This window comes from Manis javanica, chromosome 15 (assembly GCF_040802235.1).
Source record: "Manis javanica isolate MJ-LG chromosome 15, MJ_LKY, whole genome shotgun sequence".
Classification (NCBI taxonomy): Eukaryota; Metazoa; Chordata; class Mammalia; order Pholidota; family Manidae; genus Manis; species Manis javanica.
In genome coordinates, this window is record NC_133170.1 from 77,806,831 (window position 1) to 77,833,575 (window position 26,745).

The 26,745-nt window shown below is 44.6% G+C and overlaps 1 protein-coding gene across 3 annotated transcripts in view; it reads left to right on the top strand.

Annotated features, from left to right (window-relative positions):
* The window catches only part of ACACB (acetyl-CoA carboxylase beta), a 98,241-nt gene that overhangs the window by 68,695 nt on the left and 2,801 nt on the right, over window positions 1-26,745 (top strand). For all 3 annotated transcript variants that reach the window (XM_017664895.3, XM_017664893.3, XM_017664896.3), the window contains 14 exons: window positions 779-982; window positions 1,879-2,034; window positions 4,812-4,934; window positions 5,043-5,312; window positions 6,087-6,184; window positions 7,192-7,312; window positions 17,719-17,829; window positions 18,698-18,841; window positions 19,413-19,533; window positions 20,992-21,088; window positions 22,654-22,750; window positions 23,294-23,429; window positions 24,471-24,648; window positions 26,091-26,203. In XM_017664895.3, the coding sequence (XP_017520384.3) occupies window positions 779-982; window positions 1,879-2,034; window positions 4,812-4,934; window positions 5,043-5,312; window positions 6,087-6,184; window positions 7,192-7,312; window positions 17,719-17,829; window positions 18,698-18,841; window positions 19,413-19,533; window positions 20,992-21,088; window positions 22,654-22,750; window positions 23,294-23,429; window positions 24,471-24,648; window positions 26,091-26,203 (1,969 nt within the window). The remainder of the gene's footprint in view (window positions 1-778; window positions 983-1,878; window positions 2,035-4,811; window positions 4,935-5,042; window positions 5,313-6,086; window positions 6,185-7,191; window positions 7,313-17,718; window positions 17,830-18,697; window positions 18,842-19,412; window positions 19,534-20,991; window positions 21,089-22,653; window positions 22,751-23,293; window positions 23,430-24,470; window positions 24,649-26,090; window positions 26,204-26,745) is intronic.

A 26,745-nucleotide genomic window follows, 5' to 3' on the forward strand; every position in this document is an offset into this window, starting at 1 on the left:
TCATCTCTTGGCACTCAAGACCTGAGTTCCAGGATGTTTTTGTGCATGCTTGAGCCTCAGTTGCTGTGGGTGAAGAACAAACCTTGTGTCATTTCATTCTAGAGCCATATTTTATTTTAGTCAGTGCCCTTGGGTTTATCCCTGTCCTGATGTTCACCCTCCATGGGCATGCTTCACTTTTAGGACAACACATGTCCGAAATATCTTGCAAGACAAACTTTTGTCCCCAGCCCCAGGCTCTGTTGGGGACTGCATGTGGGGGCAGTCGGGGAAGAGAACTCTTTTCCACTCTATGGATCTTCATGAGCAGGCAGAGTTTATGGTGGTGATTTTGGAATGAAAAAAGTCCTGGGACAGCTACTTGGCATCTGTGGGGTGCAGAGGCCCATGCTGATGCCCTGACTGTACCAATCCACATAGTGAACAGAAAAGAAAATGGAAAGGCTTGAGATAAATGATGTAGATAAAGATGGTGTAACAAAGGAGCACCAGCCCTGTGCCTTACAGCCTCAGTTTCCCCATCTGGCAAGGAGGGACAAAAAAGCCAATCTTTCGGAATAATTACAACAGTGAAATAAGATAACACACTTTAAATCCTTAGAAAAGTGCCTTTGGTTACTATTAGCTCATAGTTATTGGCTACTAAGTCCAGGCGTTTTGCATTCAAGATATCTTATCCTAAAATCATCAGTGTTATAACTATTATAAACAGTGTTATAACTATTATAAACATGTGTGGGATGGACTCTCAAATTGGAATTGCTGTGATTTGGGGCAGATCGAGGAGTCTGTGCGCTCCATGGTTATGCGCTACGGCAGCCGGCTGTGGAAACTCCGTGTGCTACAGGCTGAGGTCAAGATCAACATCCGACAGACCACCACCGGCAGGGCTTTTCCCATCCGCCTGTTCATCACCAACGAGTCAGGCTACTACCTGGACATCAGCCTCTACAAGGAAGTCACTGACCCCAGATCTGGAAACGTAAGGTTGGGCGGGGCCACGGAGAGCCGAGTCAAAGCAGAGGCCAGTCATTGGGGAGACCAAGATGTAGGTTAAAATGACATTTGGTGACTGCCGTCAATGCCGTGCTGGATTGCGGTAGCTCTCAGAGTGTTTGCTGAACATGTTAGCTTCTGAATCCCAGTTGTTCATTCCTGGGAAGGAGAATAAATCCAAAGTTTAATCCATTCTAGGACCATATTTAGGTTAAGATGTGGAGTACCTCGTTGACTATAAATGAGCTGCCAGATTAGCTCACTCAGAGAAATACGGATATTTCCCCCAACCATGTTTTAAAACACATTTGTAAAGTGAATTAGATACCCTATTGACTGCCTATATGATTACATTATATAATGTTTTATATATATATATATATATATAAAACTTTATTTCAAAATAATTAAAGATACTCAAGAAGTTGTTGTAAAAGTAGCACAGAGGGGGAAAATAATAGTATAGAGTTCCTATGTACCCTTTACTCAAGTTCTCCCGATGAGAACATCCTTGCATAACCGTAGGACCCTGTCAAAACAGGAAATTGACATTGCTACAGTACTGTTAAATCAAGTACAGACTTTATTCAGATTTCACTAGTTTTTATGCACTCTTGTGTAGGTGGGTGTTGTGCATGTATAATATTATGATAATTACATTTTTGGAGCTGTTCCCACACCTCCCGCTGTTGCTCCTTGTTCTGGTTGCCCACAGTGGCAGAGAAGTGGAGCTCTCCCTGCAGACACCCTCTGTCACTTGGCATGACAGGCTTTGCTTCCTCCCCCTGTGTTTCTGTCGAGGACTGGGTAGAAATAAATTGGGCAGGAGCATGGTTCTCTGAGATGTGCCTCCCTCACTGTTTCTCTTTCTTCTTGGCCCAGATCCTGTTTCACTCCTTTGGCAACAAACAGGGACCCCAGCACGGGATGCTGATCAACACTCCGTATGTCACCAAGGATCTGCTTCAGGCCAAGCGCTTCCAGGCCCAGTCCCTGGGAACCACCTACGTGTATGACTTCCCAGAGATGTTCAGGCAGGCAAGTCCTACAGCTCTGGGGTGGCACCACCCCAGGTCCCCTTAGGGACTCCATCCGCACGTCCACCTGTCGTTAGTTACTCTCCTGAAAACCCCTGGCTGAAGAACGAGGCCTTCATGAAGTTAAAAAGAAATTAAATTGGGGATGACCTCACAGTATTGTTTTCTAAAATAGACCTAATGTCATCCCGAAAGTAATTAGAAAGTGCAGAAAATAAAAGAGTGGAAAGAAGGAAAAAAGTGACTCATAGTTCCATGTCCTAAAGACAGATTGCTTAACATTTTGATATGTTTCCTTCTCGTCTCATTTCTTATTTTTAATACTCATTTCTTCGGTGCCCACTACTTGCTAGTGACCCTTTTAAAGATGAACAGATCATGAGGAAGAAGGTGGAGTCACTGCTTCTGAGGAATGTTTAGTCTACTTTTAAAAGATAATGTCTTTCTGATTATTAAACTATTGGAGAACACAGAAAAATAGGAATAAGCAAATAAAATTTCACCCATATATAATTTATCCATCATTGATGAATATAATATCATTTTAGTGTATTTCCTTTAATTTTTCCATGTCTTTATTTTTTTTATGTGGGGCCTTTCAAAGAGACTGAGCATGCTAATGCTGGCATTGGTGACATGGATGTCTGTTTACCTCCCTTCCCATTGCCTTGTGAATGATGTTCATGAAACTGAAAGTCTCGGACCTTCTCCTGCAGGCAGGAAAACATTAGCTCACTCCAGGCATAGGATATGCAGAATAGTAGAAAACGCTGCTACATAGAGTCACTCAGGCCTGGACTTGAATCCTAGATTTGTCCTTTCCTTTGCTTCCTGTGTGCCCTTCGGCAAGTTCCTTCACCTCTCTGGGCCAGTTTCCTCCTCTGTAAAATCAGGATATTAATAGGACCTATCTCACGAAGTTATGAGACATATATGTAAAGTATTCAGTAGGTGCTTAATAAGTGGAAACATTTATCATTAAGAATGTCATTATCTATATCCTTTTGCTTCAGACCTCAAGGACCATAGGATAAGAGACAAATCAGGAGCAAATCCATCTCCTTTCTTGTTCCTTTTAGATAAAGAAACTACTATGGGCAACCATAAATTTGAAAACATGAAAATTTCTAAGAAAAATATATCTTATCCAAACTAAGAAAAAATAGAAAATCTAAATAGATTGCTAGCATTAATGAAATTGAATTAATAGTTCAAAGAAATTTATCTTAAAATTGGGCCCAGGTGGTTTTATAATTTCTGTCAAACCTTCAAGGAACAGATAATTCGCTTTATATACAAATTCTTTAGAGAGTAGAAAAAACAAAGGGATAGATTCTTTTTGTTTGTTTGGTATCATGAGTCATTTAATTTTTTTTGTATCATTAATATACAGTCACATGAGCAACACTGTGGTTACTAGATTCCCCCCATTAGCAAGTCCCCACCACATACCCCATTACAGTCACTGTCCATCAGCATAGTAAGATGCTATAGAGTCACTACTTGTCTCCTCTGTGCTGTACAGCCTTCCCCGTGCCCCCTAACCCCCGCATTATGTGTGCTAATCGTAATGCCCCCTTTTCCCCTTCTCCCTCCCTTCCCACGCATCCACCCCAGTCCCTTTCCCTTTGGTAACTGTTAGTCCATTCTTGGGTTCTGTGATTCTGCTGCTGTTTTGTTCCTTCAGTTTTTCTTTGTTCTTATACTCCACAGATGAGGGAAATCATTTGATACTTGTCTTTCTCTGCCTGGCTTATTTCACTGAGCATTAATACCCTCTAGCTCCATCCATGTTGTTGCAATGGTAGGATTTGTTTTCTTCTTATGACTGAATAATATTCCATTGTGTATATGTACCACATCTTTATCCATTCATCTACTGGTGGACACATGGGTTGCTTCCATTTCTTGGCTATTGTAAATAGTGCTGTGATAAACATATGCATGCATATGTCTTTTTGAATCTGGGCTCCTGCATGCTTAGGGTAAATTCCTAGAAGTGGAATTACTGGGTCAAATGGTATTTCTATTTTTAGTTTTTGGAGGAACCTCTGTACTGCTTTCCACAGTGGTCAAACTAATTTAGATTCCCACCAGCAGTGTAGGAGGGTTCCCCTTTCTGCACATCCTTGCCAGCATTTGTTGTTGTTTGTCTTTTGGATGGTGGCCATCCTAATTGGTGTGAGGTGATATCTCATTGTGGTCTTAATTTGCATTTATTTGATGATTAGCAATGTGGAGCATCTTTTCATGTGCCTGTTGGCCATCTGAATTTCTTTAACCCCTTATCATTTATCATTTATGAATATATTCTCCCATACTGTAGGATGCCCTTTTGTTCTACTGATGGTGTCCTTTGCTGTACAGAAGCTTTTTAGTTTGATATAGTCCCACTTGTTCATTTTTTCTTTTGTTTCCCTTGCCTGGGGAGATATGCTCATGAAAAAGTTGCTCGTGTTTATATTCTAGAGGATTTTGCCTACGTTTTCTTCTAAGAGTTTAATGGTTTCATGACTTACATTCAGGTCTTTGATCCATTTCGAGTTTATTTTTGTGTATAGAGTTAGACAGTAATCAAGTTTCATTCTCATTCTTTTAAAAAAAAGTCTTAAGCAACTATGGAAAAATTATGATTTGGGAAAAGTATGAGATAGGTACTTGGGTCTTTATTTTTTTATTCATGTTTTTCTGTGTGCTTGAAATAGTTCATGATTAAAAAAGGAAATTGTGCATCCCTGCCGATGACTTGAGGTGCTTCTCTTTTCTCTCTTCCCCCAGGCTCTCTTTAAACTATGGGGCTCTCCAGACAAGTACCCCAAAGACATCCTGACATACACTGAACTGGTGCTGGACCCTCAGGGCCAGCTGGTGGAGATGAATCGACTTCCTGGAGGAAACGAGGTAAGAACTCCGCAGACCCCAGCCCAGGGTTGGAGTTGCCCATTCAGAAAATGTCCCCCTGAAGAAACAAGTCCGTTCTCCTTGTTCATTCATTCATTTCCTCGCCAGGTGGGCATGGTGGCCTTCAAAATGAGACTTAAGACCCCAGAGTATCCAGAAGGGCGGGACATAATTGTCATCAGCAATGACATCACCTTCCACATTGGATCCTTCGGCCTGGGAGAAGACTTTCTGTACCTGCGGGCGTCTGAGATGGCCCGGGCGGAGGGTATCCCCAAAATCTACATTGCAGCCAACAGTGGGGCCCGTATTGGCCTTGCGGAGGAAATCAAACACATGTTCCAGGTGGCTTGGGTGGACCCAGCAGACCCCTACAAGGTGCGTGACGAAGCTGGGGCAGCGGTGTGACTCACTCCACTAGGATTGTGTTTTCCTTGGAATGATAATGAAGAGAAATTGTAAACACTGAGCTGGTATATACTGCGCCTCTCCTGGGTGCAGTGTGCCCTGAGACCATAGAGATAAAGAAGACATAGACTCTGGCTTCAGAGAGTTCTTCAAAATCATCTGGCTGCAATAAAAGGCCAAATGAAAGAAAAACATGCATTTTGTGATGTGCATGTGCAGGGCACAGGGTCATTCTTTGCAGCCAGAGCATGCATTCTCAAGGGGAGGATAACATCGCCACGAGAAGGGGCAAATTTTTTTTTCATGTAAAAAGCATACGCATATATTTGTATACATACACACCCATATATACATATACAGCCATACACATAGTACATGAACAATATATTTATAATAAAATTTCATTGTTGGGGAGCTGGCAATAAGGAAAATAAAAATATCAGAAAAGGCTCCTTAGGAGAGTGATAATAGAAAGATGATTGAGAAACACTGCATCAGAGAGACCAGGAAAATAGCGAGGTGGTGGAGTGAGGATGAGTGGGAAGCACTTAGCACAGGGCAGACCTTCCGTTTGTCGTGTTATTAATATGGTATCAACATCAGACACGTTAACTGTGTTATTAACACCTCGTTGTTGGCCTGTTACTAAATCTGCCCCTACAGTGTGGATGATTTTTTAAAAACATTGGCTGTTGTGCACAGGAAACTGGATTCATAGCCTTACCAGAGTATGTTTTTTTTAAGGGATTTAAATATTTGTACCTGACCCCCCAAGACTACACCAAAATCAGCTCCCTGAACTCTGTCCACTGTAAACACATCGAGGAGGAGGGAGAATCCAGGTAAATCCTCAGGCAGCTCCCTCACTTCGCCTGTGGTTCATTTCAGCTACCGGTGGGGAATCCATCTCTTCGCCTCCCGGCGATTATTTTCAAATGGGCGGTGGTGTTTGTGCAGTGGAGCCTCGGAGCTTCTGGGCACTGATGGCTTAGGAATCTGGGCCATTCTCCAGAGTGAACCCATCCTTGTCATTCCAAAATGACTCATGAGTCTCACGAAAGTAGCACATCACATAGGGAGAGTTAGATTGGATAGCTCGATGTCCTTGGACCTACAGACTCACATTTGGTGACCAGATTAGCCAAACTGGCACTGAGGTAGGTGATTTGGCAAGCTGGGGAGGTGTGGGCAGGGTAGGAAGCTACTCCATAAGAACATCAAAGGGGCTGTCTGCTCTCTTTTCCAAGGAATGTTTTAGGTTTATTTTTTAGTGAAGTTCACTAAATCAGAATTTGCCAGGCTGGGTTTTCTAGAATGTTAGTTGGTAATTGGTGGGGAGGGGAGAATTTCCACAGTCAAGTAAAATTGGAAAACACTGGGTTAAATGAGATCTAATGAGCATCTTTACTGCAGGCTTTCTCAGAGCCTTCAGTGTGTGAGATGTCCTGTGAATCTAACAGGGGTTAACCTGTACAGTGTCTCTTACATGGCCGTGGAATCTTGATTGTGGATTGTGAGCTAAGTGGCTTCCTCTTATAGATCCTCATCTCTCTATAGACCAAACGCTATTCTAGATTACCTTTGGAGGAATATGGGGTAGGGGTAATGTTTTATTATGACAGCCTCCAAATAGGGAGACATCTTTGGTTAGAGGGTGATAATTATTGATGCTGCACTTGCCCTTTTAGAAACTTTAGGGCCTATTGTGAGGGTCCTAGACCCCTGCTTTTCACTTCACCTCTGGCTGCTTGATTGCCCATCCTTCCTGCCTCGGGTCCTGGGGAAACACACCCGCTGTGGGTCTTTCTGGGCTGGAGCTTGGTCTGTAGGCCGTGTTTGGTTCTTGAAGGTACGTCATCACGGATATCATTGGGAAGGACAATGGCCTGGGCGTGGAGAACCTGAAAGGCTCGGGCATGATCGCTGGGGAGTCCTCGCTGGCGTACGACGAGATTGTCACCATCAGCTTGGTGAGTCTCCTATTCTATTGCCTTTTACTGTCCAGCTTTTTATTATGGAAATTTTAAAATAGTCTCAAAAGACAAGAGAATTGATAATGAGCCCCATGTGCTTATCATGCAGCTCCAGCAATGGTCAGTGTGCAGCCATTCCATCGTCCCGGCCCCTCCGCCCCCACTGCTGTGGAGTATTTTCAAGTGAACCCGCTTTACATCTTGCCCTCTGTAAAGTTCCTCAGTGTGGAACTTTACTGGATAAAAACTTTTCCGCCTTTATTACAGAGCCACGATGCTACTGATGCACCTGACAATGATAATTCTTTAGTATCATCAGAGCCCCATTCATGTTGTTTTAACAATTATCTCAAAAACATATCTTTTTAGAGTTGGTGTGTTTGAATCAGGGTCCAGTCTCCTCTTACGTAAAATGTATTGAATATTTAAAATAATTTCTGTCTGATTTTAACTGGAACTGAATGAGTATCTTCCCCTTCTGCCCTCTTGACCTTTCCAAAAATATTTTCTGTTTCTAGTAGTAGTAGTAATACTCTTTAATGAGCTTATTTTACCCTTAGTGTTATATCTTCAGTTTCCAAGGTGGAAATGCTGGCCATGAGTGGAAATGCTAGCCTTAGGCTTGTTTTCTAGATGTCATTTATATATACATCTTACGTATTTCAATATAAAAAGACACATAGAGATATAAAGGTATAAAATATATTAAAAGATATGTATGTTTTTATATATCCCAAAATCAAAATTATATGTGTGTATATGCGTGTATATATATATACTTTAAAAAAAAATATTTTCAGACTCACCAGAGGTCACGAGACAGTATCCCGAGGTCCCGTGTCCTCCTCACCAGTTCCCCCCTGATAACCACACATAACCACAGTACATCCTCAGAACCAGGACACTGATGTCACATGCTCTTAACTCAGTACAGACCTTACTCAGATTTCCCCAGTTTATAAACACTCCTAAGATGCCCTCTGGTTGCATGAGAAACTGCATAGCTCACGAATGCCCCAGCTCAGCAGAGATTCATGCGGGAGCCTGCCTCTCAAAGCAAGAGCCAGAACATTTGGTGTCTGTTGTCTGTTTTGTTTTGTTTTGTTTTGTTTTGTTTTGTTTTTTAATAATCATTATATTTTTTATTCAAAAAATCCATTTAATGATATATATTGAGAACCATATAGTCATATCCTTTGATCAAATATTGCTATTTTAAGAAATTCATAATAAATAACCCAAAAGGCACAGAAGTATATGCTCCAAGTTATTAATGACAGTTACATTGATTGGAAGTAATCAGTGAGTAGTTAATTAGGTCATAGACATCTTCACAATAGGATATACTATTTTTTTTTTTTTTTTTTGAGAGGGCATCTCTCATATTTATTGATCAAATGGTTGTTAACAACAATAAAATTCAGTATAGGGGGGTCAATGCTCAATGTACAATCATTAATCCATCTCAAGCCTAATTCGCGTCAGTCTCCAATCTTCTGAAGCATAACGAACAAGTTCTTACATGGTGAACGAATTCTTACAGAGTGAATAAATTCTTACATGGTGAACAGTACAAGGGCAGTCATCACAGAAACTTTCGGTTTTGATCATGCAATATGACCTATAAACCATCAGGTCAAATATGAATATTCATTTGATTTTTGTACTTGATTTATATGTTGATCCCACATTTCTCCTATTATTATTATTATTATTTTTATTTTTAATAAAATGCTGAAGTGGTAGGTAGATGCAAGATAAAGGTAGAAAACATAGTTTAGTGCTGTAAGAAGGCAAATGTAGATGATCAGATGATCAGGTGTGTGCCTATGGACTAAGTACTAATCCAGGCTAGACAAGGGCAGCAAGACATCCACGGATGCAGAAGATTTCTCTCAAAGCAGGGGGTGTGAGGTTCTGAGCCTCACCTCTGTTGATCCCCAAATTCTCACCTGATGGCCCCCCTGCGACTGTGCCTGTCTTAGGTTCCCTTGAGGAATTCCCTTGAGGATTCCCTTGAGGAATCTTACCCGTCTCTGGCTAACCAGTCATCTTCCAGGGCCATACAGGGAAATGTAAAGTTGGTAAGTGAGAGAGAAGCCATATTGTTTGCAAAGGTTAGCTTTTTACTTCTTTGCAGATTTATGCCCTGTGGCTTCTATGCCCAGCACTTGTCTCGAGGTATCTTTACCACCTGGAGGAATTATGATACTCGGTAAATTCGATATGAGGCACGAATTCTATTTAAGGTTTGTAATTAGGAAGGAAGAAGAAAAGCTGTAGATGTAGCATATGAAGGAAACTTGGGAGGATTGATTATTTCTTTGATATATCTTCTTGTATAGTACCTTAAGTATGTATAGGTTTTAAACTACTAACTAATTTGCACACACATATTAACATAATAGGAATACGGTGACATAAACAAAGCAAATCTATAATTACCAGCCATCTCCAGTGAAGCCAAGAAAACCATTTAGGCACCCTAGGCATTTGTGAAAATTTATCTATGATATGATGGATATTTTCCAACTGTACTTGAACCATCAGACAAATTAAAGCAGCCCATTTCTGGGATCTGTTCACATCCCATATGTTCTTTTAACCATAGATAGTCTATAGTCATGAGATTTTGGGGTGCTACAACTTGCACCCCTCCCAACTCCTGGTTGAGTTCCAACAGTACAGATCCGGTCAAATTCATTGTCTCACTTATGCACATGCCAGCCTAGACATCTCCCTCCTCCTTCTTATGGCAAGTCCAGGAGACGGTGGGCTGGATGCAGCCACAACCGCAGCATCGTCCGGATCCCTGTGGAGGCTTTTTGATGATCATCCCCCGGCACGAGTCCTCCAGAGAGTGCTGATGCCGGAAGCTCCTCCTCATATCGTATCTTAGTTCATTTTCTGGGTATCCAAGCTAGGCCTTGATCTTCTGCGTAGAAACAAACAGACCCTTTGCCCACACTTTGACATGCCCTCTATACCACTGTGCAGAACTCATTGGAGGTCAGCACACAGTAACTGCTTTTTTTTTTTTTTTTTAATTAAGAGAAAGGAATATTATCAGAAAAGAGTACCTCCATAGCTGATCATCTGACACCCTTTAAGTGATCAACATTAAGGATATTTAAAGCATGCGTTGATCTTTGATTTACCAATAGTTTTATCCTGTTAAGGAGTAATCCCCCTTTTCTTTCTTTCTTTCTTTTTTTTTTTTAACTTTTTAATCTACACTTACCTGAAGAATACTATGTTTACTATGCTCTCCCCTATATCAGGTCCCCCCTAACAACCACATTACGGTTACTGTCCATCAGCTTAGCAAAATGTGGTAGAGTCACTACTTGTCCTCTCTGTGTTGTGCAGCCCACCCTCCCCTTTCTCCCTCCCCCCCATGCATGCTAATCTTAATACCCCCCTTCTTCTTCCCCCCCCTTATCCCTCCCTGCCCACCCATCCTCCCCAGTTCCTTTCCCTTTGGTACCTGTTAGTCCATTTTTGGGTTCTGTAATTCTGCTGCTGTTTTGGTCCTTCAGTTTTTCCTTTGTTCCTATACTCCTCAGATGAGTGAAATCATTTGGTATTTCTCTTTCTCCGCTTGGCTTATTTCACTGAGCATAATACTCTCCAGCTCCATCCATGTTGCTGCAAATGGTTGGATTTTTCCACTTCTTATTGCTGAGTAGTATTCCATTGTGTATATGTACCACATCTTCTTTATCCATTCATCTACCGATGGACATTTAGGTTGCTTCCAATTCTTGGCTATTGTAAATAGTGCTGCGGTAAACATAGGAGTGCATCTGTCTTTCTCAAACTTGATTGCTGCGTTCTTAGGGTAAATTCCTAGGAGTGGAATTCCTGGGTCAAATGGTAGGTCTGTTTTGAGCATTTTGATGCACCTCCATACTGCTTTCCACAATGGTTGAACTAATTTACATTCCCACCAGCAGTGTAGGAGGGTTCCCCTTTCTCCACAGCCTCGCCAACATTTGTTGTTGTTTGTCTTTTGGATGGCAGCTATCCTTACTGGTGTGAGGTGATACCTCATTGTAGTTTTAATTTGCATTTCTCTGATAATTAGCGATGTGGAGCATCTTTTCATGTGTCTCTTGGCCATCTGTATTTCTTTTTTGGAGAACTGTCTGTTCAGTTCCTCTGCCCATTTTTTAATTGGGTTATTTGTTTTTTGTTTGTTGAGGCGTGTGAGTTCTTTATATATTCTGGACGTCAAGCCTTTATCAGATCTGTCATTTTCAAATATATTCTCCCATACTGTAGGGTTCCTTTTTGTTCTATTGATGGTGTCTTTCGCTGTACAGAAGCTTTTCAGCTTAATGTAGTCCCACTTGCTCATTTTTGCTGTTGTTTTCCTTGCCCGGGGAGATATGTTCAAGAAGAGATCACTCATGTTTATGTCTAAGAGGTTTTTGCCTATGTTTTTTTCCAAGAGTTTAATGGTTTCGTGACTTACATTCAGGTCTTTGATCCATTTTGAGTTTACCTTTGTATATGGGGTTAGACAATGGTCCAGTTTCATTCTCCTACATGTAGCTGTCCAGTTTTGCCAGCACCATCTGTTGAAGAGACTGTCATTTTGCCATTGTATGTCCATGGCTCCTTTATCAAATATTAATTGACCATATATGTTTGGGTTAATTTCTGGGGTCTCTAATCTGTTCCACTGGTCTGTGGCTCTGTTCTTGTGCCAGTACCAAATTGTCTTGATTACTATGGCTTTGTAGTAGAGCTTGAAGTTGGGGAGTGAGATCCCCCCTACTTTATTCTTCTTTTTCAGGATTGCTTTGGCTATTCGGGGTCTTTGGTGTTTCCATATGAATTTTTGAATTATTTGTTCCAACTCATTGAAGAATGTTGCTGGTAATTTGAGAGGGATTGCATCAAATTTGTATATTGCTTTCGGCAGGATGGCCATTTTGACGATATTAATTCTTCCTAGCCATGAGCATGGGATGAGTTTCCATTTATTAGTGTCCCCTTTAATTTCTCTTAAGAGTGACTTGTAGTTTTCAGAGTATAAGTCTTTCACTTCCTTGGTTAGGTTTATTCCTAGGTATTTTATTCTTTTTGATGCAATGGTGAATGGAATTGTTTTCCTGATTTCTCTTTCTATTGATTCGTTGTTAGTGTATAGGAAAGCTACAGATTTCTGTGTGTTGATTTTGTATCCTGCAACTTTGCTGTATTCCGATATCAGTTCTAGTAGTTTTGGAGTGGAGTCTTTAGGGTTTTTTATGTACAGTATCATATCATCTGCAAATAGTGACAGTTTAACTTCTTCTTTACCAATCTGGATTCCTTGTATTTCTTTATTTTGTCTGATTGCCGTGGCTAGGACCTCCAGTACTATGTTAAATAACAGTGGGGAGAGTGGGCATCCCTGTCTGGTTCCCGATCTCAGTGGAAATGCTTTCAGCTTCTCGCTGTTCAGTATAATGCTGGCTGTGGGTTTATCATATATGGCCTTTATTATGTTGAGGTACTTGCCCTCTATTCCCATTTTGCTGAGAGTTTTTATCATGAATGGATGTTGAATTTTGTCAAATGCTTTTTCAGCATCTATGGAGATGATCATGTGGTTTTTGTCTTTCTTTTTGTTGATGTGGTGGATGATGTTGATGGATTTTCGAATGTTGTACCATCCTTGCATCCCTGGGATGAACCCCACTTGGTCATGGTGTATGATCCTTTTGATATACTGTTGAATTCTGTTTGCTAATATTTTATTGAGTATTTTTGCATCTACATTCATCAGGGATATTGGTCTGTAATTTTCTTTTTTGGTGGGGTCTTTTCCTGGTTTTGGTATTAGGGTGATGTTGGCTTCATAGAATGAGTTTGGGAGTATTCCCTCTTCTTCTATTTTGTGGAACACTTTAAGGAGAATGGGTATTATGTCTTCTCTGTGTGTCTGATAAAATTCCGAGGTAAATCCGTCCGGCCCCGGGGTTTTGTTCTTGGGTAGTTTTTTGATTACTGTTTCAATTTCTTTGCTTGTAATTGGTTTGTTTAACTTTTGTGTTTCTTCCTTGGTCAGTCTTGGGAGGTTGTATTTTTCTAGGAAGTTGTCCATTTCTTCTAGGTTTTCCAGCTTGTTGGCATATAGGTTTTCATAGTAGTCTTTAATAATTCTTTGTATTTCTGTGGAGTCTGTCGTGATTTTTCCATTCTCATTTCTGATTATGTTGATTTGTGTTGACTCTCTTTTTCTCTTAATAAGTTGGGCTAGAGGCTTATCTATTTTGTTTATTTTCTCAAAGAACCAGCTCTTGGTTTCGTTGATTTTTGCTATTGTTTTATTCTTCTCAATTTTGTTTATTTCTTCTCTGATCTTTATTATGTCCCTCCTTCTGCTGACTTTAGGCCTCATTTGTTCTTCTTTTTCCAGTTTTAATAGTTGTGATGTTAGACTATTCATTTGGGATTGTTCTTCCTTCTTCAAGTGTGCCTGGATTGCTATATACTTTCCTCTTAAGACTGCTTTCGCTGCATCCCACAGAAGTTGGGGCTTAGTGTTGTTGTTGTCATTTGTTTCTATATATTCCTTGATCTCTATTTTGATTTGTTCATTGATCCATTGATTATTTAGTAGCATGTTGTTAAGCCTCCATGTGTTTGTGAGCCTTTTTGTTTTCTTTGTAGAATTTATTTCTACTTTCATACCTTTGTGGTCTGAAAAATTGGTTGGTAGAATTTCAATATTGTGGAATTTACTGAGGCTCTTTTTGTGAGCTAGTATGTGGTCTATTCTGGAGAATGTTCCATGTGCACTTGAGAAGAATGTATATCCTGTTGCTTTTGGATGTAAAGTTCTATAGATGTCTATTAGGTCCATCTGTTCTAGTGTGTTGTTCAGTGCCTGTGTGTCTTTACTTATTTTCTGCCCGGTGGATCTATCCTTTGGGGTGAGTGGTGTGTTGAAGTCTCCTACAATGAATGCATTGCAGTCTATTTCCCTCTTTAGTTCTGTTAGTATTTGCTTCACATATGCTGGTGCTCCTGTATTGGGTGCATATATATTTAGAATGGTTATATCCTCTTGTTGGACTGAGCCCTTTATCATTATGTAGTGGCCTTCTTTATCTCTTGTTACTTTCTTTGTTTTGAAGTCTATTTTGTCTGATATTAGTACTGCAACCCCTGCTTTCTTCTCACTGTTGTTTGCCTGAAATATGTTTTTCCATCCCTTGACTTTTAGTCTATGCTTATCTTTGGGTTTAAGGTGAGTTTCTTGTAAGCAGCATATAGATGGGTCTTGCTTTTTTATCCATTCTATTACTCTATGTCTTTTGATTGGTGCATTAAGTCCATTTACATTTAGGGTGACTATTGAAAGATATGTACTTATTGCCATTGCAGGCTTTAGATTCGTGGTTACCAAAGGTTCAAGGTTAGCTTCTTTAGTATCTTACTGCCTAACTTAGCTCACTTATTGAGCTGTTATATACACTGTCTGGAGATTCTTTTCTTCTCTCCCTTCTTATTCCTCCTCCTCCATTCTTCATATGTTGTGTGTTTTGTTCTGTGCTCTTTTTAGGGGTGCTCCCATCTAGAGCAGTCCCTGTAGGATGCCCTGTAGAGGTGGTTTGTGGGAAGCAAATTCCCTCAGCTTTTGCTTGTCTGGGAATTGTTTGATCCCACCATCATATTTAAATGATAGTCGTGCTGGATACAGTATCCTTGGTTCAAGGCCCTTCTCTTTCATTGCATTAAGTATATCATGCCATTCTCTTCTGGCCTGTAGGGTTTCTGTTGAGAAGTCTGATGTTAGCCTGATTGGTTTTCCTTTATAGGTGACCTTTTTCTCTCTAGCTGCCTTTAAAACTCTTTCCTTGTCCTTGATCCTTGCCATTTTAATTATTATGTGTCTTGGTGTTGTCCTCCTTGGATCCTTTCTGTTGGGGGTTCTGTATAATTCCATGGTCTGTTCGATTATTTCCTCCCCCAGTTTGGGGAAGTTTTCAGCAATTATTTCTTCAAAGACACTTTCTATCCCTTTTCCTCTTTCTTCCTCTTCTGGTATCCCTATAATACGAATGTTTTTCCTTTTGTATTGGTCACATATTTCTCTTAGTGTTGTTTCATTCCTGGAGATCCTTTCATCTCTCTCTATGTCAGCTTCTATACGTTCCTGTTCTCTGGCTTCTATTCCTTCAATGGCCTCTTGCATCTTATCCATTCTGCTTATAAATCCTTCCAGGGATTGTTTCACTTCTGTGATCTCTTTCCTGACATCTGTGATCTCCTTCCGGACTTCATCCCACTGCTCTTGCATTTTTCTCTGCATCTCATCCCATTGCTCTTGCATTTTTCTCTGCATCTCTGTCAGCATGTTCATGATTTTTATTTTGAATTCTTTTTCAGGAGGACTGGTTAGGTCTGTCTCCTTCTCAGGTGTTGTCTCTGTGATCTTTGTCTGCCTGTAGTTTTGCCTTTTCATGGTGATAGAGATAGTTTGCAGAGCTGGTACAAGTGACCGCTGGAAGAGCTTCCCTTCTTGTTGGTTTGTAGCCTTTTCCTGGGAGAATAGCGACCTCTAGTGGCTTGTGCTGGGCAGCTGTGCGCAGACAGGGCTTCTGCTTCCTGCCCAGTTGCTTTGGGGTTTATCTCCGCTGTTGCTGTGGGCTTGGCCTGGCTGGGGCTGTTCCTCCAAAATGGTGGAGCCCCGTTGGAGGGGGAGCAGCCGGGAGGCTATTTATCTCCGTAAGGGGTCTCTGTGCTCCCTGCTGCCCAGGGGGTTAGAGTGCCCAGAGATCCCCAGATTCCCTGCCTCTGGTCTAAGTGACCTGTCCTGCCCCTTTAAGATTTCCAAAAAGCACTCTCCAAACCAAAACAACAACAGCAACAATGAGAGAGGGAACAGAAAGAAAGAGAAAAAAAAAAAAGGAAAAAAAAGGAAAAAACAAGCGATTTTTTTTTTTGTTTGTTTGTTTGTCCTCAGGTGCAGGTCCCAGGCACCCGCTCACTGGTCCTGCTGCCCTGTCTCCCTAGCACCAGGGTCCCTGTCCTTTCAAGGCTTCCAAAAAGCACCCACCCACCGGTCCCGCAGGGAAGGAACGCTCGATATTCTTTGTCCTCAGGCACTGGTCCCACGCACCCGCTCACCAGTCCCGCCGCCCTGCCTCCCTAGCACCGGGGTCCCTGTCCCTTCAAGGCTTCCAAAAAGCACTCGGCAAAAAGAGAGAAAAAAAGGGGAAAAATGCGCGATTTCTTCCATCCTCAGGTGCCGGTCTCAGGCACCCACCCACCGGTCCCACAGGGAAAAATGCGGGATATTCTTTGTCCTCAGGTGCCGGTCCCAGGCACCCGCTCACCAGTCCCGCCGCCCTGCCTCCCTAGCACCGGGGTCCCTGTCCCTTTTAGGCTTCCAAAAAGCACTCGCAGAAAAGAGAAAAAAAAAAGGGGAAAAACGCGCGATTTCCTCTGTCCTCAAGTGCCGGTCTCAGGCACCCGCCCACCGGTCCCGCAGGGAAAAACGGGGGATATTCTTTGTCCTCAGGCGCCGGTCCCAGGCACCTGCTCACCAGTCCCGCCGCCCTGCCTCCCTAGCACTGGGGTCCCCGTCCCTTCAAGGCTTCCAAAAAGCGCTCGCCAAAAAGAGAAAAAAAAAAAAAAGGGGAAAAACGCGCGACCTCCTCCGTCCTCAGGCACCGGTCTCAGGCACCCGCCCCCCGGTCTCGCAGGGAGAAACGCGGGATATTCTTTGTCCTCCGTCGCCGTTCCCAGGCACCTCCTCACCGGTCCCGCCACCCTGCCTCCCCAGCAACGGGGGCCCGTCCCTCTAAGGCTTCCAAAAAGCGCTCGCCAAAAAAAAAAAAAAAACCGCTCCGGTTTCTCTCCACCCGCCGGGAGCCGGGGGGAGGGTCCCGCCGGGCTGGGGCTTGTATCTTACCCCCTTCACAAGGCGCTGGGTTCTTGCAGGTGTGGATGTGGTCTGGATGTTGTCCTGTGTCCTGTGGTCTCTATTTTAGGAAGATTTTTCTTTGTTATATTTTCATAGCTCTATGTGTTTTTGGGAGGAGATTTCCACTGCTCTACTCACGCCGCCATCCTGGCTCCGCCCCTACTTCTGTTTTGTTTTGTTTTTTAACAGGAGAGAAAACCACAGTTGAATGATGTACCTACAGGGAATCCACAGACGTAGATTCCCTGTTGTCTGTCTGTATTACACTGTTCTTCACTGACCACACTCCTTCTGGATAGGAAGCCTAGAAAGCCTGAGGAAGAGGCTTGTGTCTCTGCTGTTTGGCTCCCAATCAGGTTGCCCAGTGGCCAAGCTGTAGCTTCCATTTATACCCCGAGGATTTCTGGGCAGCACCCCACTGTGGGGTGTAGAGCACGACACTGTCAGGAATTCAGAAGGGATCCTGTCTCTGCAGGTGACCTGCCGAGCCCTCGGGATCGGGGCCTACTTGGTGAGGCTGGGCCAGCGAGTGATCCAGGTGGAAAATTCCCACATCATCCTGACGGGAGCAAGTGCTCTCAACAAGGTGACCAAGACGGGGCCTGTGGGGCACGGAGGTGCAGGGCCCAGGGCTCATCTGAACATCCCCGTTTCCCTCTGATGGGTTTTCTCAACAGGAAACCAGTTTCATTCCTACTAATGTATGAGCTGTTTTTCCAGTTTGCAGTTATCTGGGCCTCTTTGGAGCCAAAGAAAAGAAAAAGAAACAAGTACTAGGCTCTTTTGGTGAAAGTAACTCCTTAAATTACCAACATTTAAATTTAAAAAACTACATTTTAAAACATTTTTAAAATGGCATTGTACCTTGCAGAGAATTTGAAAAAGACAAAAAGAGTGATTTTGATTTTATTATAATTTTGGTAAATTTCCCTGTTCTGTTTTTATATGACTCCTGGAGAAGGTGTAGTTTGGCATTTTGCTCTTCTCACTGTATTAAAACTTTCCCCACATTGTCAGAAAACCTCCATAATACATGTCTGGTAAAATCCCCCCGAGAATCTCAGAGTCTGGTCCCTGGACCAGCAGCATCAGCATCATCTGGGAGCTTGTTAGAAATGCACATTCTCAGGCCCCACCCCAGACCCACGAATGAGAAATTCTAGGTAGGGGTTTGCTTTTGAGATAACCAAAGCAGCCAGCAGGGTCCCTGCCTCTCAAAGTGGGCCACATATTGGAATTATCTGGACATTTGGAAAAAAAAAATACTGATGTGTGGGGTCCCAGCCCCAAAGATGCTGATGTAATTGGTCTGGGTGCAGCCTGAGCATCGGGAATTCTGAAAGCTCCTGGGTGATTCTAACATGCAGTCAGGGAGGACCACCAAGGGGTGTGGTTTCCAAGCAGGAGGGCCCTGGGCTGGGCAGGACCTTGCTAACCATGCCGTGTCAAAGCAGGTCCTGGGCAGAGAGGTGTACACGTCCAACAACCAGCTCGGCGGCGTGCAGATCATGTATTACAATGGTGTCTCCCACATCACCGTGCCAGATGACTTCGAGGGTGTCTGTGCCATCCTGGAGTGGCTGTCCTATATGCCAAAGGTGCAGTATCCCCCATGCAGCTGAGAGCCTGGAAGACTGTGACTAGGTTCCCTTGCTGGGTGGTGGTGAGGGTTAAGTGTTCTTTACTCCTCCTCCCCCACTCACACCCAGCCCTGTACCAGCTTTTCTTCGCTTTTTTCCCCAATGCCATTGTAAAGATACTGTTAGTCCTTTAAAAAGGGGTGGCAATGGCTCTTGTCAAAACAAGCATCTGCACAATAGAGAATCCTCAACCCCTGCAGTCAGGCTGGACTGGATTCCTGGCTTCCTCCTCCACAGCAATGAGACCATGGGACAGACTCTTAATCTTAGCCTCAGTTTCTTCATCTGTGAAACTGGAATAACAAAGCCCCTGGTGTTGTCATGATGATTGATTGAAATGATGTTTAGAGCCCAGCACTTGGTAGGGCTTTGCCAAATACTACTCAAAGTTGAGATAATTGTCTGGTGTCCGTTGGATTTCTGCTGCATGACCAGGCATAATCATAGAAGAGAGAGGCACCAAGAGCAGGTCACAGGCATTGTGGAAAAGCACAGGAGACTGGGCTGGAGACCTGGCTTTCTTTTTTAGGATAACCACAGTCCAGTCCCTATCATCACGCCCACGGACCCCATCGACAGAGAAATTGAATTCACCCCAACCAGGACTCCCTACGACCCCCGCTGGTTGCTTGCAGGAAGGCCTCACCCAAGTAAGTCCCAAAGTGCTTGGCCTGAGACCTGGGTCTTTTTCTTTTCTGCATCTGGGATAAAGGACTGCTTAGGGGGAAGCATTGCTGTTGGGTCAGATATCCCAGGAGGGCTATCAGAGTTCAAATGCAGAGAGAGTGGAGGAAGGGAGAATTTCTTTCTGTACTTTTCCTGAACTATTGACCAAGAAGGGGTGGAAACAGCTTCCGGTGTCTGGCGCTGATAGATGGAGGTGAAGTACAACAGAGATCACGGCCTCCCTCCCTAACCGGGCTGCATAGGTGGAAAATCTAATGCTGAAACATCAGAGTTTCAGAGACGAAGGCATCGCTCTCTCACTTTCTTTCTCTATTTGGCTTAACTTTAATAAGGTAACTCTCCAGCAGATTACCTGGGAGGGGCAATTTAGCCTCTTCTACACATACACACGCACACAGTACGAACACACATGCATAAACATGCACACACATTCTCTCTCTTTCTCTCTGAAAGGGGCAGGTATGTCTCCTGGAGGTGTATGATTACATTCTGAACAGCCAGACAGAGCAGGAAAGCTGAGCTACCCCCGTTACCATAATCCCAAGTCTAGAATTTCACATGCAGCCAACCTTTAGAAATTGGCCTGCTCGTCCAGATGCGTGGTGCAGGAGAGATGCCTCTCGGAAGCATGCCAGACTCCACCAGCAAAAGAGGCCCGGTGGCTGCTGTGCTGTCTTCCATTTTTCTTGGGCTTTCTCACCTGTGAACACTGAAGGGCTAGCACTATCTTGATTTTTTAAATGTCTGACTTACTACTGACAGTTTACTCCATTTAAAGAAAAGATGGGCTGCTTCATTTCCAGCCTCCCACCTGCAGTTGGAGACCCCTCTTGCTGCCTGGCTCCTTTCTTATGTCCAAATTGCAGTTCATTATTCCCTGGTGAGGATTCAAGTTGCCCTTCCTTCTCCAGGGATGGCTGCACTTGGCACCATCACATTCTTATATTCTTTCTCTCTCTCTCTCAGAAACTGAAAGCTTTCCTGCCAGTTCTATGGTTATTAAATAAGCATTATTAAATGGTTATTTCAAACCAATTAAATAATGGTTATTAAGCTGCAGCCAGCAGATTGGGGATGAATTTTTCGGGGTAGGTGGTCCCTTCCTGAGATCTCACCTTCTGAAGGTGTCCTGAGCTCTCTCTGCCTCTTGGAGGACCTTTGTGATTAGCACATGTGTTTGGCACTGATGGAAGCTGATGTGGTTAAACGTTCCATAGGGACTCAATTCCTAAGTGGGTATATTTGCGGCAGCTCAGGTTTGTTTGTGTTGGTTTTTTGGAAGGGGGGTGGGATCTGGGCATTCAGCTGTCGTGGTCAGGCTGCCCTTAAAGAGACTGAAGAGCAGTCTGCCCCTCCAGTGGACCCTGGGGACCTTCATCAACCTGGGCCCTCGACCTGGGCTTCTGTTCTTCTGCCCGCAGCTCTGAAGGGATCCTGGCAGAGTGGATTCTTCGACCAGGGCAGTTTCAAGGAAATCATGGCACCCTGGGCCCAGACGGTGGTGACGGGCCGTGCAAGGTAACCCTGCATGCACCTGGCCCCCCCGGGCGCTGGGACTCCCAGGCACCAGGCCAGGGGTTCTTTTCTTACAGGTGGCTCCCAATGACCCTCTCTTCTTGGCCCCAGGATTTTCTGAAAGGAAGAATCAGTGTAGGGGATGCTATTCTGGTTGATGAGCTGCTTCATAAAGTCTGTGGCCTTAGAAGCCATCTCAGCTAACTTCCTTCTGGGGGCCAGGACCCTTTGCCCTCACATCCACCCCTGGGACAGGGCTCCCTGCCATGGGGCCACAGACCCCTGGGAATCAGAAGGTGGCCCTGGGTGCTCTCGCTGGAAAACTACACAGACACTCAAAACGGTGGATTCCGTTTTAGGAGGGTCGTAAGCAGGACCTCGGTTGCATTCCACAGCTGGTGGAGGGCTAAATGCCTGGATGCCTTTAGAGCTGAGCGGCTCACTCCTTAGCCGTGGAGCCCATCTTTTTGGACAGCTCCGGCTACCGGAAAGTTCCTTCCTATACAGAGCCCAGAGGAGTGTGCTCACAATTTAGCACCCAGAGTCCTGGAGTGATGTCATTGTCACAGGTCCAGGCTCTGGAGTCAGACTTTAGGTCAAGCTCTGTCCCTCACCCTCTCTGGACCTTCACATCCTCATCTGTAAAATGGGAATGATAATTTTACCCCCAGAGGATTGCTGTGATGATTAGAAGAGATCACCTATGTCAAGCACTTAAAATAGCATAAATGCTGCATAAGCGATAGTGGCTGCAGTCATCTTGTTATTATTATTATTTACACCCTGGGTGAGAAATATTAAAGTATTCCATACAAAACCTAGTATTGGCACTTAGTCACTTCTCCATAAGTGTTTTACTTTAAAAACACTTTTTTAAAGCCTTGGATGAATCTCCTCCTCCCATGTGGAAGCCCCTCCTTTACTGGAAGACTGCATTCCCGCTGCTGGCCTCGTACGTTGTGAAGGAAAGTGATTCATTAACACACACCCTGCACAGGGCCAGCCGGTGGCAAGCAGACAGTTACTGATGTCATGGCATCCCCTGAGCAGAAGCCCCTTCCATCTCAGCATCCCTCTACCCTTTCCAAATGTGATTTGGCCTCTAGACCTGTCCAGCATAGCATCTGCTGGCCATATGACAATTCAAGTTTAAATTAGTTAGTTAAAATGAAAGGGTGCTCAGTAGCCACATGCAGCTTGTGGCTGCTGTACTGGGCAGTGCAGAGAGAGAACATGGCATTGTCACAGAAAGTTCTAGTGGACAGCACGGTTCTAGTCCCTGCAGTGACCTGAGCCTCCCCAACCCCCAGCAGCTGTGGCCCCAAGGGCACAGCTTCCCAGCCTGCCAACTAGTAAGGAGGCTTGTATTGCTTTGAGGAGCTTCTATCCTTCCAGTAAGATAACCTGCCAGAGTGAAGCCAGTGCTCTCTTGTGATGCCGCCTCCCAGACCTTAGCAAGCATGTACCCAGAATGCCCATAGAACAACAGCCAGGGCTGAGGGGCCCATCTGTCCCCAGGTCCATAGGCGTGCTGTCCATGCCCTGCTTCCCTGTGCCCCACCTTGCAGGCTTGGGGGGATCCCTGTCGGAGTAATTGCCGTGGAGACACGGACTGTGGAGGTGGTGGTGCCTGCAGACCCTGCCAACCTGGATTCTGAGGCCAAGGTTAAGGGGACATGGATCTGGGGCTGCTGTTTCCTCTGGCTCAGCTGCTCAGAATGGGTCCTGGGTGGTCGCATGCCTGTCTTTCCAGCTCAGAGACTGAGAGGAGCCCTTGGTCCTGGGGGCTCATTACCTTTTCTTCTGGCTCTCTCTCTGTGGGATGCATGTTCCCCACTGTCTTCCTCCCTCCTCAGGGGATGGCAGGTCCCCAGACATCCCTCCTGCCTTTCGTGCCCCCTGCTCCTTGCTACTATGGGCTGCAGCACATACTGGGAGGAGCTCAGGAGTCAGAGGGCGGGGCCTGGGCCTGCCCTTGTCACTCTACTAGCATGGCGCTACCCCCCACCACCCGCCCAGTCTGGAGATGGGGCCACAGGAACGTTCCCAGCTGCAGTGTGTGGGTCGCTCCCTGGAGCCCTGGCGCTGGTGTTGGCACCAGCTCGGAACGTATTGCCCACCCTCCAGGGAGCGGTGCGAGTGGCTGTCCCTGCATCCTGGGGCTGCTCTTGCAGGAGAGAGTCTGATTCCAGTTGCTCTGTGTTCCAGATACTCCAGCAGGCAGGCCAGGTGTGGTTACCAGACTCGGCCTACAAGACGGCCCAGGTCATCAATGATTTCAACAGGGAGAAGTTGCCCCTAATGATCTTTGCCAACTGGAGGGGCTTCTCCGGTGGCACGAAAGGTAAAGCCACCCCACTGTGGGTGCCTGAAGCTGCGGGTCAGCACCAGGACAGGGCAGCCCTCTCAGAGTGACGACATTGTTTTTATGAGTATAGTTCCATTGCTGCTGTAGCCAAGCCCCCCTACAATCCTGAGAGATGGGAGCAGTTCAGGTAACATCCACCCACTTCACAAGTAATGGACTGAGGGTTTCCGATGTCACTTGCTGGAGGTCATGCCATTGATTGCGGGCGTTGGGGGGCAGGAGTGGCCCTGGGAAGCTGCCCTGTGACCTGGACTGTCACCTCCCTGCTTGGTAGAATGAGGAGGTACGCCTGCACTGCCTTCCTCGGGTCCACTCGGAGCCCCAGGGACCTAAAGCCTCCTGAGCTTTTGGAGATGCAGTGGCTCTCAGTGGAGTGGCAGAAAGAGCCAGACTGGGAAGCAGGCGGACCCGGCGTGAATCTTGGCTGGCTGGGCAACCTCTCCTGGTCTGTTTCCCTCCTCTGTGAAGTGGGGTAAGGACAGGATCGACTTCAAAGGGCCGAGGTGAGGATGTGATGAGCCAATCACTGGCCCGCGGTGTTAGCTCCCAGAGTGATTAGTTATGGTTCATTTTATTGCATCATTGTAACCACACAGGGTGCCATCTTGGTAGAAAATAAGGGCCATGCTGGCTGTGGGCAGGAGGGACAGGCCTGTGTTATGGTTGGGGAAGGTTCTGGGTGCTAGCCACGGCGGGGTAGGGAGGGGCAGTCATGGGTGAGCGCATGTCAGAGTCAGAGCTGGAAGGAATCTTAGCAATTACCCTACGTCTCCTTTTATAGGTGGGGACACTGAGGCCCAGGCAGGAAGAGTGACTTGTTAAAGGTCACGAGATAGTTACGGAGTTATCTAGGCCTGGTTCCCCCTTCTGACTCAGCTCGGTGCTCTTTCCACTGTGAAGCCCCCCAGCTAAACATGCTCTCTCAGGACCCCCAGGACGATGAAGGGTGTTGGCTTTCCGTGTAGCTGGGTGCTAGAGCCCAGAGTCGCCTCACCAAGTGGCTGCTTTGCTTTCCAGACATGTATGACCAGGTGCTGAAGTTTGGGTCCTACATCGTGGATGGCCTCAGGCAGTACAAACAGCCGATCCTGATCTATATCCCACTCTGTGCGGAGCTCCGGGGGGGCTCCTGGGTGGTCTTGGATGCCTCCATCAACCCCCTGTGCATAGAAATCTACGCAGACAAAGACAGCAGGTAGGTGTATCATCGTCAGTTTGGCTTAGCCTTCACTTGTTTTCATTCCTAGTTCTAAGGCACCATCACTTTTGAGCCACTGGCTGGCAATCATGGGGGTGTTCTGAGTTTCTAAAGGATGGAGAGCCCCAGTTTGAAACTAGCAGAAATACAGTATGCAGTTAAATTTTCTCAGTAGAGTTTCTGGCTAGGCTCCAAGATGGCAGAGGAATTGTTTGTTCTTTCACAACTTATATTCATCTGCTTCCCAAGAAAACTTGCAATCAAAAAATAAGGAAAGAGCTAAAGCATCTGAGCTTCCTGGTAGCCAGGATGAAAAGGGGAATGTGAGTAGTCATCTAGTTCTCACTTGGTTCTGAGTGTCTCCCAAACTATTAGTTCCAGTAAGGGCTGTGTTTTATTTCATTTCATAACTCAGGGCCTAGCACAGTGCCTGGTCCCTAGTGGGTGGTTGGGAAATACTGGCTGAAAAAATGACTGACTAAATACTTCCATGAGAGGATATCAGTTCTTTAGGTGAGAGAAAACTTTCTTGGCACTCTTTTTAGGAGGAAGTCATCTTAGGAACTCTTATAGAAAAGATGACAATAGTACTTACAGTCCAGTATAAGCACCTTGAGTACCTTCAAGGTGAAGAGTCTGCGACATGTCTTGCAGGACACAAAGGCCTCACGAGTATTTCTGCCCCAATATGGGCACCTCCTTCCTGTATCCACTCTTACTCATTCATTAATTCAATGAATATTTACCAAGTACCTACTGTGTAGCAGTCATTACATTTGGCACTGTAATATGGTGCAAATGAGCCAATCCTGTCTTGCCTTCTCAGTTTACCTAGATTCTCATGGGGTGCTGCTGAGGTCAGCTTTCTAGGAAGATGCAGGACATGAGCAGCCTCAACTGAGGTCATCTTTAACTTTCCACCCCAGCCACCAGGAAGCTCAGAGCTCATACAGTATTCTTCAGGGCTTCCAAGCTATGGAGAAAAAAAAAGGGGTCAGTGGGAGACTGAGGGGTGAGTGAAAGGGTTAGAAATGAGAGGTCAGCTCAAACTGGACCATGTTGAACTCCTCATTGTGTCTGTGTAAGCCTTAAGGAGAGAAAAACAGGCTCTGGGTCTAGGAGAGTGGAAATTAGGAAAGTGAAAAAGGACTGTGGCTGAAGAACAGGAGGTTATACTGTTCTGGAGAAAGTTGTATACTCTTGGAGCTGAAAGAGCCTTCCAGAGTTCAGAAAACTTTGTTTTAAAAAGTTGGCTCTGTCTCTCATTTTATGGATATAGAAGCAGATGACCAGAGAGGGTAAGTGACTTGCCCAAGGTCACACAGCGAGTCCATGAAAGAGCTGAGAAATGACACCCAGATTTCTTGGCCCTCCTGCCTCTATGTCTGTTGCTTGTTGGGGGACCTTTCATGCACACCCCCTAACCTCTTCTTTTTCAGGCAGAGTATTTTGGAGCCAGAGGGAACAGTAGAGATTAAGTTCCGGAAGAAAGATTTGATAAAGACCATGAGGAGGATCGACCCAATTTACCAGAAGCTCGTGCAGCAGCTAGGTAAGAGCGTCTGAAATGCATTAACTCTGAGAAGTGACCTCTAAGAGAAACTCAGCCTTCTCCGTTATTGGAGATTTCTAGTATGTTAAAAGTCAAGTGAAGACATATTAAAACACAGCCACAAAAATTGTGGGATGTTTTAAATGTCCTCATATAGCAAATCAACCCCTTTAACATTAAAAAATATGAACAATGCCTTAGTAAATTTATTTTTCAGCACACATAACATAAAACAATTGAGGTATTTTAGGCCAAATGAAGAACATCAGAATTTTCATGGCAAAATGTCCCAATTTCGAATGAGACATAAAATATTTTACCAATTTTGTTTGAGTGATAGCTTTGTTTCACTTGTAACCTTAGATGTAATTCTCTTTAAAAGTCCTTATTATGTGGTAATGTCTTTATAACTGTGCTATTCATGGGATTCATTACTCTGTGTGTGTGTATAATTTCTTTGGTTAGGTGTCAGGGTAATGCTGATCTCATAAAATAAGTTGGGAAGTGTTCCTGCCTATTTCCTGAACTCAAATTGATATTAT